This window comes from Paralichthys olivaceus, chromosome 7, assembly GCF_024713975.1.
Source record: "Paralichthys olivaceus isolate ysfri-2021 chromosome 7, ASM2471397v2, whole genome shotgun sequence".
NCBI lineage: Eukaryota > Metazoa > Chordata > Actinopteri > Pleuronectiformes > Paralichthyidae > Paralichthys > Paralichthys olivaceus.
In genome coordinates this window covers 10745989-10760721 of record NC_091099.1, presented here as the reverse complement: position 1 = coordinate 10760721, position 14733 = coordinate 10745989, and the positions used below count along the sequence as shown (strand labels likewise).

Sequence of the window (14733 nt, the reverse complement as noted above, 5' to 3'; positions counted from 1 at the left end):
TTCCTTCACCACTAGCACGAGCGACAGCTTTGACTTTTGTTTTAACCGATTTGAGGAAAAAGTTGTTTTATTTATTTATGATAATTCCTGAGTTGCTGTAAAATATATGAACCCACATCACACGTGACCTTGTAAAGTGAGAACTGTCACGAGACATTTTTGATACGACTGAGGTCAATTCATTGAAATACATTGAAAGACAGAAAATCTTTTTTTTAATTCAAACAAATGGTTATAATCCATTGCTCCTCTGTCTCATCCTGCAGAAGCATGAGTTTAAAGAGAAATGTGCATTTAAAAAAAAATATATATTGTGTTGTTTTAATAATTCCACATTTTGTGCTTCATGATTTAGAATGAAAGTGACACCTGGAATCAGCAGTTTTCCTATTATTGGAGACAAGGAGTTGAAAAGCAGGTGGTGTCAGATGATGGTTGATGTTTTGTAACAAATCTGCAGAGAGCTGGATGCTGCACATGCTGGAGGTATTTATATGCTTGGTGAGTATATCTGCATAAAACTAAGATGAACCCCCTCCAGGGTGTGTGAAAAAGGAGAGAAAGCTTTGTGTGTTTGTGTGTGTGTTTGTGTGTTCGTGTGTGTGTGTGTGTGTGTGTGTGTGTGTGTGTGTGTGTGTGTGTGTGTGTGTGTGTGTGAGCTCATGTTTGCACTTTACTGTCCATGTCTGCTCTGTATGTGGAGACATCACTCAATGTGATAATGTGAGATAAATCCACTGCTCGACTACATGGCTGCACATCACTCTTCAGGTTGTGCTGTCGATCAAAATAAAATCTAACACTATGGAAGTGGTTTGTGAACCTAATGTTAACCTAATGTCTTGCAGAGAAAATGAGCTGATTTATTTACACAATAATAATGTGGAATCTCCAGAAAATCCAGTAAGAAATGCATTTCTGTCCATTGATCCAAAGACAAAAGGTAGAAAAGAGAGAGTGTGTGTGTGTGTGTGTGTGTGTGTGTGTGTGTGTGTGTGTGTGTGTATGTGTGTGTGTGTGTGTGTGTGTGTGTGTGTGTGTGTGTGTGTGTGTGTGTGACAGAGGGATGAGCCCACGTTGAGACACACTAAGCTCATGTGCGCATGCTCACGTCAGACGTGGGATCAGAGCATGCACACTGTGTGGGTTGGCATTTTTCAAAAAGCCACGTGAGGCTGCAGCCGTTTCCTTCTCACACAAATCTGTCATGACATTCTGGATGCTCGGCTGTGATTGGCTGCAGACGGAGTGCATCAGCAGTCAAAGGTGAAATGTAAAATGTTGCATGGCTGCTTGGAAATGATGCGACAGGAAGCTGATTGTTTTTAATGAAATCAATTCTGATGATATATATAAACCACTGATAAAAATGTACATTTTATCTTATTTTATTTTAAATCCAGGCTCCTGCAGGATGAGAAAGAGGAAATGAAATCTAACCTCTTGTATTTAAAGTCTTTATATCGAGTCGCTGTCGTCTCTTACGGTTCTCTGAGGTCTTTGGGTCCATCTCTCCAGGAATTCAGCGGCACATTCCAACAGGCTGATCTTTAGGGTGATTTACCATTCAGCATTTATATGGACACAAGGGACACGAACCGTGTCTGATGTGCGGCTGCTGTGTTACCCTTTGACCCCAGACTGTCTGGAGGGCCACGGTGACAGAGTCAAGGTCAAGGGGAAGAAGGGGGTGAGGGGCCTGATGGGTGTGAGCAGCATCTGACGGGTGGAAGGGCTCCCTGTCTGGGAGAGCAGAACCCAGACAGTCCCAGACGTCAATGTGAGGGGAGACGGGCGTTTGTGTGTGAACCCCTTCAGATCCGCACATCCTACCACGTCTGCTCCCTCTCACCTCTGTGGCCCTGGAAGAGGAAGCTGCGATGGCTGATGTCTGGAGACCGGCGGGGCGATGGTTCCCACACTGGAGGAGGAGACTCACTAATCTGAATATCACTCATCATTTAGATGCAGATACACACAAACCCAAACCCTCGAGTGATTCTTATGAATTAACATTCACTTTGTCTGTGTCTCATTTATACCAAAGCTTTTATCTTTACACCTGACTGTAACGGTTGCTATAAGTTAAATGTCAGTAGAGTTATGTGACTTTCTTATCTTGCTTGAAGTGTTCAGTAAACCTCCGACAATGAGGTGTGTTTGTTTGTTGATTACTTTTCTTTTTAGCAGGATTTTAAAAATACAAAAACAAATTTCAGCCAAATGCAAAGTAATGTGTGGATCCAGGATTTTTTTAAACATTCTTTAACTATGTTTTATGACAAATAAATGGATTTAGTTTTTTTTCTCCTTTATAAGAGCTAAACAAACACGGATGTATGAGCTCTATGAGTGCCATTCTATTTTAATAATGTTAATTTTCCAGTTTTACCATATACATAACTTGGAATGACCTTTTTTTAAATTTTCCAATATCTCTTAACTAAATTGTAGAGTATACCTGTTTGTTCTATATATGGGCTGTTTGGAGATTTGTGATCCTTTACCAAAAATATATTTTTTATCAGAATCCCTTATCTCATGTCAACAGAGATTCGTCATCTAAACTTCTCAGATGGTTTCATTAAAATAAAAAGAAGTAAAATAATACATTATTTCACACACACACACACACACACACACACACACACACACACACACACACACACACACACACACACACACACAAACAAAGATTCAAGAAAAGTCAAAAACATGAATGGAAATGATAACGGGAACACATGTATTTCATTCTTTCCACCATTATAATCACATTACGCTCCCTCCGATTTATTTTGTAACACATTGCAGGGACCCGACCTCTTTACTGGGAACCACTGGACTAAATAACAACATTTAAAATATAGTTAAAACTGTTAAAACATATGTGGTAGCTCTGAGTAAATTATCTGATCACACTTTACTTTTACTTAAAGATCACCTGCAGAGATGAAGACTTTTCCATACTCATTTATATTTTATGTCTGATACGGTTTTTCTAAATGAACTGGACTTTGATTAAAGGACTTTCTGCATCTTTTTCATTCAAAAATCTAAAAACAGAGCACACAAATTTGAATTTATTTAAGGTGAGAGTAGAAAAAGTATCAAACTCTGCATATAGACGAGTCTGCACGGTAAAATAATGATAAGAAAAACATATTATGAGCTGGATGAAGGAGGAATGACTTTGAAGTATTTTCTAGAGTATTACCACACAGTTGTAATGAGACTCTGGCAGCAGTCAAAGAGTCAAACACAGCAACACAGATCATTACAGGCTGATTGATCATCTCTTTAAAGCTGAGGTAGCGCCCTCTACAGGTAATAATCAGTGCCACGTCCATCATGGTGGCAGAAACCTTGTTGGCTATATGCTCTCAACCCTTCTGTTCACCCCCACACACACTAACTGACACACACACACGGTCACAGATATAAGCCCCCCCCAGACCTCCCGGATGATCCGCAGTGGAGCATGTAGCCACCTGTCAATCACCACATCTCCGCCACCTTAAGAGAGACATTTCGTCTGGGACAACGGCAGCCCGTCCCTCCCCATACATTCTGCCTCCCCTAGCAACCATGGCCGCATGACTGAGAGGCTTTGTCCCCTCACAACGGGAGTCCACCATTGAACCCAGAAGCCCGTAGCAACCAGGATTAGAGGATGCCAGAAAGGGGTCTTTTCTGTGAAACGGGGTGAAAGCTCTGTTCTTGTCCCTGCGTCTGGGATTCATATCACGGGCCTCAATGGCGTCCCCTCCTCCTTTTAAATGCTGGTGTAACGGAGCGAATGAAGGGGCTAGCGGTGAGCGGATAGGATCATGGTTAATCTGCTGTTCCTCTCCACTGTGGTCCGATAGGGATACTTAAGCAGCCTCTGTGGACAGTTAGTGGCGTGGGGAGGCCCGGGGATACCTGGGTCCGCCTGAACTCAGAGGTTCATCGGTGCAAAGAGCAGGGAGAGACAGATGGACAGTGGTGGAAGAAGTACTCAGATCATTTACTCAAGCAAAAGAGGGCTATCAATCCACCCATCCATCCATTAGATAAACCATCTATCATTGGTCAACAGTCATGAGTAGTTCAATTATCAGTACAAGAATATAAAACTACTACACTACAGGTAGGATCTCCACAGAAGTACTATCCGCAAACTGTACTTAAAAGTACCTGAACTAAACTCCTGGTTCTCCAGAGAATCACTTGTGTAAATGAGTTGACAAAATGTCATTTTATTTTATATTTTTATTAAATGTTAGTTGGTGTTGAGCAGCATTTATTGTTGAAGCTGGTAAAGGTTGAGCTGATTTTAAATGCTTCACATTTAAAGCATTGTAACGCTGTGGTTCCCAGTTTCAGGGTTGAGCCACTGGTTCAGTGCCTGAAGAAAAATCAAAGATTTTATTTTCATAAAAAAGTATCAATACCATGATTATAAGTGGAAGTATTAACCAAATACATAAAAAATAGAAGTATTTTTGCAGTAATATAATGGCACATAAATGCAGTTAAAAGTATTTCAAAATATCCAATATTCTCAAGCAAAGATATCTAAAACTTAATTCTTAATATTATAATTTTTTTGCTATTGTTTTGTTTAATTACTTTTGTCCATAGAAAACAAATTAAAATGTTATGAGAAGTTGAAGTTATAAAACCAATCATAAGTGGTGGAACAACCACAACTCATCATTTTAAAATGTGACAAGGGTCACAAGTCAGTGTATCTGTCAAATTAGGAGTAGATTAAAAAGTGTATTTCCATCTGAGATGTTGCAGAAAATAGGAAAGTAAGTGAAACGAAAAAGTTGCACTTCAGTTGGGTTTTTCAGATGAATGCACTTGGCTGCTTCACACCACTGGTGAATGTGACAGGGCTGATGGTGGGAGATACAGTGTTTGGGCCTTTATGGTCTCTCTGTATGTTTTTGGACTGGGCATAAAAAAGGCGGTCCACGTCCAAACAGTCAGAACTGTTCTGGAAGTCAGGTGCACCTGCTGAGAAATAACCTTTCAGGGTCGGTGACGCTGCACAGAACGTGAGCAGATTATGTACAGAGAGAAAAGAGTCTGGGCTTGAATAGTTTATGAACAGTTTTATGGACCTTTGGATGCTTTCAATAGGGGCTTTTACAGCTCTCTTTATAAGGGAGTGAACATGGCTTCCTCTCTAACCGCTGTACCTCGTAACTGTAAAGTGAACCCAACGGGTTTTACTGTGGAGTGACTGACACATATCTGTCAACGGCGAGATTAAAATGAGCAGATGAATGGGCAGCCCCTGCGACGTAATCACCGTTAAACATATCAGGTTGTTTTCTAAGAACGATGGTGAGAAATAAAAGGAACAAAAAGCCAAGTAGCCACAACCAGGTGCTCCGACACGACCTCCCACGTTGCATTTCTCCCTGTAGTGTTCTGTGTGCGTTTTACGTATATAGAAGATTACAAACTAATCTCAACCTATAAACAACATCGCTGGCATGCAGAGAAAACATGCTTTTCCTGGTATGTTCTTTATCATTAATGAGTGTCTCCGTGGCCCCCTGTATGGGAGTGTGTTTTGTACGGCTCCCATTCTGAGCTCCCTTCCTGCGCCCGCTTTCCCACCCTCTCAGTCCCTCGGCCTGTCAATCAAACATCATGATTGAGCCCCTATGGCAGGCAGTCAGTCATCAGCAATGAAAGTGAGGCCTCATTCTCCGCCTGTCCCTCCCCCTTTTCATGCCCCCTTGCCTCCTCAAGTTTTTTTTTCCCATCTCACTTTCTCTGCGGCCTCTCGCTTTCCCTGCTCCTCCTCTGCCGTCCCTGCGCGGTTCGTAGGAGTCGCAGCCGTGGTCAGCTCGTGTTCAGATTTGGGTGAACCTCCTCAAACGTGGCCGTCACGATGCCACAGCGCCCGGCTCCCTCACCCTCAGAGGGGAAAGACCCGGCATCATTTAAAATAAGTCTGAGTTAGTTTTAACAGGCCTCTGCATTTGCCCTTTAAGTGGCTGATGAATAAACATGAGTGGTGTTGGGGTGGGAACTGCATGGGGGTAGGATGGGAAGAGGCCCGGTTTGTGTGAGTGTGTGTGTGTGTGTGGTGGTGGGGGTATCGAGGGCAAAGGGGGGGGCCTTTCTTCCCAGCAGGGCTGCATCTCGTTTAATTGGAGCACTTGTGGCACCATTACCTTCTTTACTCAAACACGTTACTGATGACAAAAGAAAACAGCACTAAGCCTGCCTTTGTTAGCGAGGAGGCTGGATTCCTTGCTGCTACTCATGTGTGGGAATCATCCACACTCCCGCTGCTGCTGCTGCCGCCACTGCCTCCGCCCGTCCAGTGAAGTGCTGCAGCCAGGTGGGCTGGACACAGAGCACATGGCAATTACAGCCGTCATGAGAGGAAATGATGGACAGGGGCTACAGGAATAAACCGCTCTGTGAAATTATCCTCAGTAGTTACAGACCAACATGGCGTCCTGTTCCATATATTGTAGGATTGCATGTACGCCATCACATTTCCACTCATCCTTTTACAAGGATAACACCAATGTGAATCCAGAGAAATTCTCTCTGTGAATCGAAGTTAAAATGATTGACTCCAGCATATGTGTGCAGCCCAGTTAGTGACCCGGCTCTTTAGCCATCTTTTGACCTGAGGTCGTGTTGACAAGGCTGATCTCCGGTTTGTTTTTGGTCACCACAGTGTCCCGAGAGAGCAATAAGGGTGTGACCTTAACCCTCAGTCTGACCCCACTGGAGAGGAGACGCCTGAGGAAACACACTTCCTCTTTATGTTCAGGACTTGTTAAATCTTGTTAAAGAAAGTAGGCACCACATATATAATGGAAATCAACGATACTTTATTGATTCAAAATTACTGACATGAAACATTTCAAAACAACAAGAGATAAATATTCTACTGTATCTAAATGTATAAATATCAGAGTTTGACAAAATGATTGATGTATTTATAAGCAGTACATAAAAATTGTACATATTTTATATAGGATATTAAAATGTATAAGTAAAATTGTATGCTAATGCCTGTAGAAGTAGCACTAGTTGACTAATTGTATTTATATGTACAGTTTCTAACGGCAACAAGGGAAATATGCAACTATGCAAACAAACCAAAGTTAGCGTTCAACACAAAATCGCCTGTTTGTGTGTTTCCATGATTTCACCTCCAGTCTGTCACAAACAATTGAAATCGGGACAAACTGAGACGTGAAAGCTCAAGCGGGAAAATCCTTGAAGTGCAACTCAAATGGATCCGAAGATAATACAACACACTGTCTCAAACATTCATCTCACAGTCACGTTCAAGTTTGTTTAGTTCAGAACTGAGTCTCATCGTTTTATTAGGATCAAGAAAAATGCAGCAGTAAATTTCTCTCAGTGAATTAACCTGACGTCAAAGTTGAAATAAGGAAAACATTTAACAATTTAACTATTTTATTGAATAATTGTGGATTCAAACTGAAAATAAAAATGTCTGGTAGAGAAAAGAAAAGATCTAATTCTACTGACATTTTTCCACTGATCAAAGAACCTTGATAGTCATATTGATTGCATGAAAAATAACTGCATTAAATTGTTGAGGAATAATTGTATTCAAAAAATATTTCTGTTCACCAGGAGCAAGAAAAGAAGCATTTCATGAGCTCCATCCGGATCGAGGCCTAATGTCAGTTCTGCTCCACAGTGAAATTAGACTCCGCTCTGGAAAAATGAAATAAAAAGTGTGAGAAACAATGAAACTCCACATGTTAAAAATTATGAATTAAAATATTCCTTAAATAGGCAGAGTTAGGCGTCAAGGTTTATTTTCTTATACAGCCTCAATTTAAAGAGCTGTTATATTTGATTTATACATGTTGCTGTGCTCCCACCTCAATATGACATCACTCTAGATTGGACTCAATTTAACACTGTAAATGAAGATATAACATCTTATGAAATCCATGTTTTTTTCTGACTATAGCACGACTTCAAGGTCACTTTGAAGAGCTGCACGTGCAGAACTGTGCTGTGAGAAACCCCTATCAACAAAGAGCTCGGGGGAAACACAGAGCTCAGGGTCTGTGTCAGCTTTCCGTGATCCAGCCCACGCTCAGTGACGGGGACACCAGCAGGCCCGAGTGTGTGTGTGTGTGTCAGAGGTGCCGTGTGTGTGCAGCCACATCCTCACTGTGTGTTCATACTGTATTCAACACCATGACCAGGTCCTGCCAACAAAGGGCAGGAATCACAACGAAGTCTCACGTTGTCTCTGAAAACTGTGATGTGCTGCCACCAAGAGGACACCGAATGCAACACGTGCCACTGCCTGCATCGCATGTTTTTGGATGAGACCAGCATGAATCCATGAGTGGGATGCTGTCGTCAGAGAAACTGAGCACTTACATATCTTTGTTGTGCGTGTGGTTGTTGTACTGCAGGATGGGCGGGATGATCTCCTCCTCATCAGGGAGCTGTGATGGGATTCAAGACGAAACGATCACCGCATAATCAGTCAACAAGAAAATGTGTGATTCCTGGGCACTAATGTCAGCAAATGGAAGATTAAGAGCAGTTTCTTTGTCGATAGAGGCGGTAGAATGACACATCATCAGAAATGGATGTGATGAAAACTTCGGGGAGAGGTACACACACAAACAGTAAAACAAGATGGTTTTCATGAAGAATATGAGACTATTGTTAAATATATACTGCTGAAATTCTGCTTACTTTAGAATAATTCTTTTCAAATGTTTGCTCAGGTCAGATCACAGCAGAAAAACAGACTTGCACTAAAATATATAAGAATATGATTTTAAAAACAATCCCTACTTTTAACATTCATTTTATTATTGATTAATTTTATTATTGATGCATTTCTTTCTTTCTTTTGTCTTATTATATTGATGTTTCATGCCTGCACCTGGCCCTTATTTATTATACAGTATTTTGATCTAAGTACCATATTGTTGGTATATTTAAAAAATTGTTCGGTAAAACGATGAACTGAGAAGCAGCAAACAATCTGGTGCTGACCAATCAGAGTCATTGTGGCTCCAAAAGGATGCGTTTCTACAACCATTAAGCAAACTGCATTTCAACTGAACTTTAACTGAGCTGGTTCCGACCAATCAGAGTCTCTGATTCAAACCTTCGGATTGGAGGCTTTTTATTTTATCTGCTGTGATCTGAGCTGAGCACAAGTATTTCAGTAACTCTTCATTATGAGGAGCCAGTGTGGACCAAGTCCTGCTGGGATGCATCACATTAAAAACTCAAAATGAGAAACATGTGAAAACTATTTTTTGAATTTATCCAGTCCAGCGAAGCAGAGTCGAGACTACATATATCTCAGATTCAACGTGGATATGAAAATATTCGTTGTTTTTGTCCCTCATGCTCATTTACTGTGGGATGAATGACAGAAAGAGATGTGATTTGATATGGAATTTTTTACAGAAACGTTTTAATGATCGTGTAGATGCATCCCTCACCTCCCAGTAGGGCTCATCATCAAAACAATTGTCATCTGCAACATCTCCCCAGATCGGTAGTCTCAAGATACAACCTGTAAGAAGAGTACAACACACAGAGCCTGTCAACGCTGTTCACACAGACCTCCTGTTCACACACAGTGGCGTCATATTATTAACACATCATTAACGTGTAGACATTGCATGTTTTCAGTCATGCAGTTAAACTCAAGTTTCAGTGGTTATTCCTGACCGACGATGATGCCTCCGCCTATTCCGAAGCAGATGGCCACACAGAGGCCTGCGGCTTGGAGACCACCCTGTCGAGTGGGTGGTGTGTCTTTAAAAGCTCCCTCAAAGTCGAAGGTGTTAATAAGCCTTTAATAGAGAGAAGAGGCAAATCACATTGTTGTTCTATGACAGTGACATTACATATATTTATATATATTTGGCCACGAGAATACAAATATTTCTACTTAAACAATCAAAACCACTGTGACTGCTAGTTTCCTATTTGTAAGTGAAGACCACTCACCCTTCAGCGCCATAAACTGACTCTGACGCCGCTGCCGCAGTAATGGCTCCCACAATTCCACCTATGACTCCTGGCATGGCGTGGAGGTTATGGATGCCACATGTGTCCTGGATCTTTAGGTACTTTTCCATGATTGGCTGAGAAAGATAAATCATTTAGAATTTGCTAAAAAAAATCGTAACAGGTTAGTTTTGCTCAGGTTTCAGAACATGCTGACGGGCTCGCGAGAGAAGCAAAAGCAGCAATCAAAGGATGAAGACGGATGCCACACCGTGAGGAAGATGTATCCCAGGGTGGAGAGGATACCGCAGCAGAATCCTACGATCAGTGATCCGTAGGGCATCAGCATGAACTCTGCTGCTGTTCCCACTGCAACACCTCCAGCAAGAGTAGAGTTCTGGATGTGAACCTGAGAAATCAGTCAAGAAAAAAAATAGAATATATTTTCAAGAGAAGTTTAAGTTTGTTCAGACGGTGCCAAAGACATACATGTCATTTCTGAGTATTTAACAAGGTGCTCTTTGCAAACAGAACCTGTATTACCTACTTAACAAACACCCATACTCCTAGTTATCATAACCAGGTTGTTCACACGTGCTCGTCTTTACCATGTCCAGTTTTCCATGCTTCTGAAAGACGCTGGAGATGGCCACAGTCGTGAGCACGGTCGAGGCCAGAGCCAGGTAGGTGTTGATGACCGCTCTGTGCTGCCCGTCCCCATGGTCCGTGATGGCGGAGTTAAAGCTGGGCCAGAACATCCACAGGAAGAGGGTGCCTGTGCAGAGAGAAGGGAGTCAGCACCACAACAACAGAAGGAGAATAAAAGGTGAAAAGCTGTAATCACCAATCATAGCAAAGACATCTGAGTGGTAGACGGAGCCCTGCAGACGACTACTCTGTTCCAGGTTTGGCCGATAGAGCATCCACGAGATGGACAGACCATAATAACCTCCGAATGTGTGGATCACCATGGAGCCTCCAGCATCTCTGGCCTACCAGAGAGGAAATATCTGCATTAGTTGTTGCAACAGTTGTTCAATTAATTCCTGGTGAAGATGTATTTATTTATTTTAGAAAAAGATGTTGAGCAGCTGCAAGTTGACATAGATTCTAAAACATTAACAAACAAAACGAAGGATTTGGGAATAGAACTTGAAGGCAACTCTTCCATAAACACAGGGAGGTATTCTCTAATTTTGAAAGAATGTCACTCAGTGGAGCTCATACCTCCACCAAGACCAAACATTCCCTTATGAAACCACATCTTAATTCACTTCATCCAGATTTGTATTTGTTTATTTAAAAAACACATAAAAATCAGCCCCTTTAATAGAATCATTCACACCAAAATAGAAATGCGCCTTTCCTGACCCTTAATGCATCCTTCCTCCAAGTTTTGTGATTTTTCCATCCAGTGGCTTTTGAAAAATCTTATTTCTAAACAAATAAACCAACAAACAGACATGAGGGAGAAAACATCACCTCCTCCTAATAACATCCAGTGATGGTTTCAACTTACATGAATGAGATTCAGGATGATATATTCCTCCACAGCAAACAATGTGACGCCAAACAGGGTCATAACCATCAGCTGCACTGGACTGACTTTGCCCAGCACCGCTCCATACGCAATCAAGCAGCCAGCCACACAGAAGTCGGCATTGATCAGACTGAGGAGGGGACAGAATGAGATCATCTGTAATCTGCACTGGACGAATATAAAATAAGAAAATACTGAAGATCAGTTGTGTTATTCTGAGGAACCTGATTCAGTTATCACGTTATCTCTTTCACTTTTTACTCAGAGAAACTGAGAAACACTTTTCTGTTGACACACAGTGACTTTGCCTCCCTTCAACAATATCGTCACTTCTCATCACCTTGAGTTTCTGTTTACCCTCCACCCAACCGAGATCACAAACACTACGTCCATACAGTCCCGTTGGGATCATGTCAGTCAAACTGGTTTCTCCACCTCACCAATGGAAACAATGCAGGTGGAATAAAAGAATGGAATCTCTGAACTGACCGAGAATAAAACTTACTTTTCTACTCCGATTTTGATCTTTCCATCAGTGTAGTCCAGAGAGTGGAACCAGCCTTGCATGAGCAGGGCCCACTGAAGGCCGAAGGCAGCGATGAGGAAGTTGAAACCCACGGCGCCAAAACTGTACTTCTTGAGAAATGTCATCAAGAAGCCAAATCCGACAAAGATCATGACGTGGACATCCTGGAAACCTGGGTCGAAGATGGGAGAAGATGAAGAGGAGGATAAGATAAGTGATAAAGATCTTGAAATGTTTCAGTGTTTGGCTGCAAGTCAAAATCAGTCTGATTGAGTCTGTGGAGCTTCATTGCCGTCATCACGCCTTGTGGGGGGTCAAGAGTACTTGAATGCCCTCCTAAAACAAGGATTTGACCGAGATGTTAATCTGGTTCTGTTTTATGTGTGTATGGATTGCTAGTTCCTTTCTTCTACTTCACATCCTGGTCCACGTCCCCCTCCTCTCCCTACATCTGATCAGGTCAAAGGGGAATAAATGATCAAATTAAATTAAATTCAGATTTTGACCAATAATACTTATAATTACAATTGTCTGTTAATAATTCATTATAGACTGAGTGTACCTCTTTGGAATATTTTGGTCTGTATAAGAGAAAAAAAACATGTGAATAAATCTCAATTAAATCCGACAATCAGGTTTATAAATCCTATAATCTTAGAAATATAATAACAGTACATAAGTAACAGTGCATGTTTATTATATTACAAGTGGAGACACAGACAGTTTGCTTTGACAACATGTCACCACAGCAGAGACGTGAGGGCACATCACATAAGAAGAGGAAATCATGAAGATGATTCAAGGACACTACAGCAGAGACACATATTAACTTTCCCGCTGATTAGCTGCTGATATTTTGTGACAATAATGAACTAAATCAAGATATGTATACAGTTATAGGTACAAATCTCTGTGGCTGATCTAAGCTTGCAATATCTTCTATAACCAGCACCAGCATGAACAAGCCAGTGTCATTTACAGCATAACAAAGTAAGTGAGGGAACACAATAGCTCCCCACTGTCCTGTGAAACACTATAGTGAGGTTTGAATTGAAGACCTAGACAGAGTGCATCCACTGTGGTGAATGCACGAGCATCACAACAGGTCGAACGTATCAGCAACGACAAAAGGTTCAAAATGGGTCAGGATGCACTTTTATCGTCTGGGATGGCTCCATGATAAGTCTGACCATGACACCGTCACAACCACACCCATGGACCTGTATGAAGACATATACATACACACACATAGCCTTGCTTTTGAGAAATTGTTTCTTATTTTGGTGAGCATGGAAACAGCATATTTTAAGGGCATTAGGACACAGTATATATATATATATATATATATATAGAGAGAGAGAGAGACAGAGAGAGAGAGAGAGAGAGAGAGAGAGAGAGAGAGAGAGAGAGGCAGCAGGTCCTTGTCTTTTTTTCTTCTTTTAGATCCACATGTTGATGCATGTGTGTTTATATACAAATATAGGCTGTATGTATATGATCAAAATAACACTGATACTAAAACATATTTTTCAATATATATTCTACCCCAAGACAAAGAGTGTAAGCGTTGACATGTCAGCTATAGTTGAACTAGAGATGGAGCCTGAGGGAGTCCGACCCCAGGGGGAAACGAGCGCTTGTGTGTGTCAGAGCCTCGTCAGCAATGTAGGAATAACATGAGAGGTCAGCTTAATCTGATAGTAACACTGATTGGTGACTCAAGTAGAAACACATTTTATTACAATCTGCAAATAGATATTAATAAAATAAAAAAATACTAAATGTGCAGAAATGTGATAAAAATATATACAGATTTATTGCAATGACAGATGCATAAATTCAATTATAATGAAAGTGATGAGTTAATATACATTTTGAAAAAGAAAATATATCAGTGAAAGAGAAATCAAAATGAAATCACTTACTTGGATATCTGAAGTAGAAGTCGTTCTCGATGTCACTTGATATATTCTTAGCCTTTCGGTGCTCTATCCAGTGTGTATCCGCTTCTTCGTTGTAACGAATAAACACCCCAAACAAGATGATCATAGCCGTCTGCCACACAACACAAACTGCTGGAAGACTCATACGGACATTGGTGTTTTTTGGACGGTCACACAAGTCCCTGAAACTTTGTACACAGCCCATTTCTATTTATTTTTTACTGCCTAAGAAAGTCTGAAAAGCTGAATAACTCAAGTGAGCTGTGTCAAAGCAGACCGACAGATGAAAGACCCAGAGCATCCAAAGTCCTAGTGGAGATGAGCAATGAGGGGCACTTAGCATAAAAATACAAGACACTCCCCCCTGTCACTCCCTCCACTTTTCACTTTGAATGAACAAGACTCCTGCAGGTGAGGTCACATGTTCAGATGATCTCCTTATTTGGACATTAGATTTTAAAAGTCTATTTTGATTACTATATTTCATAATTGAATACTTTGTACAGGTGCAAACAAGAAAATATTTCATTCCACTACGACTAAGGATTTGTAGTGAGAGGAAACATGCTTCATATCCAGCTCAAACAGGGGGGAGGTGATATTTTATGAGGACGCCCTGTGAATAGATTGTGTTAATGATACTAGTCTGGTTTGGTAAATCCAGGTTGTAATCAAGCCAACATGTACAGGGATGAAGAACTTCCTGTGGTAAATCCTCCCTT

The 14733-nt window shown here is 41.2% G+C and overlaps 1 protein-coding gene across 1 annotated transcript; it reads right to left on the bottom strand.

The window, feature by feature from the left end:
- Nucleotides 1-6834: 6834 nt before the first annotated feature.
- Nucleotides 6835-14327, bottom strand: rhcgb (Rh family, C glycoprotein b). Its single transcript, XM_069528858.1, has 11 exons — nt 13994-14327; nt 12048-12240; nt 11522-11672; nt 10847-10994; nt 10611-10777; nt 10274-10411; nt 10003-10139; nt 9721-9845; nt 9489-9562; nt 8401-8468; nt 6835-7716 (listed from the first exon to the last, which is right to left on the bottom strand). The coding sequence occupies exons 1-11, from the start codon at nt 14214-14216 to the stop codon at nt 7683-7685; spliced, it is 1458 nt and encodes a 485-aa protein (XP_069384959.1). The 5' UTR covers nt 14217-14327; the 3' UTR covers nt 6835-7682.
- Between the last annotated feature and the right edge of the window lie 406 nt (nt 14328-14733).

What these genes read in the sequence shown, in the direction of transcription:
- rhcgb (XM_069528858.1), bottom strand. Translation starts at nt 14,216, where the DNA reads ATGGGCTGTGTACAAAGTTTCAGGGACTTGTGTGACCGTCCAAAAAAC. An exon ending in CTTCTACTTCAGATATCCAA is followed by an intron (nt 12,241 to 13,993) that starts GTAAGTGATTTC and finishes TCTTCGACCCAG; the next exon opens with GTTTCCAGGATGTCCACGTC. An exon ending in TCAGTTTATGGCGCTGAAGG is followed by an intron (nt 9,846 to 10,002) that starts GTGAGTGGTCTT and finishes TCTCTATTAAAG; the next exon opens with GCTTATTAACACCTTCGACT.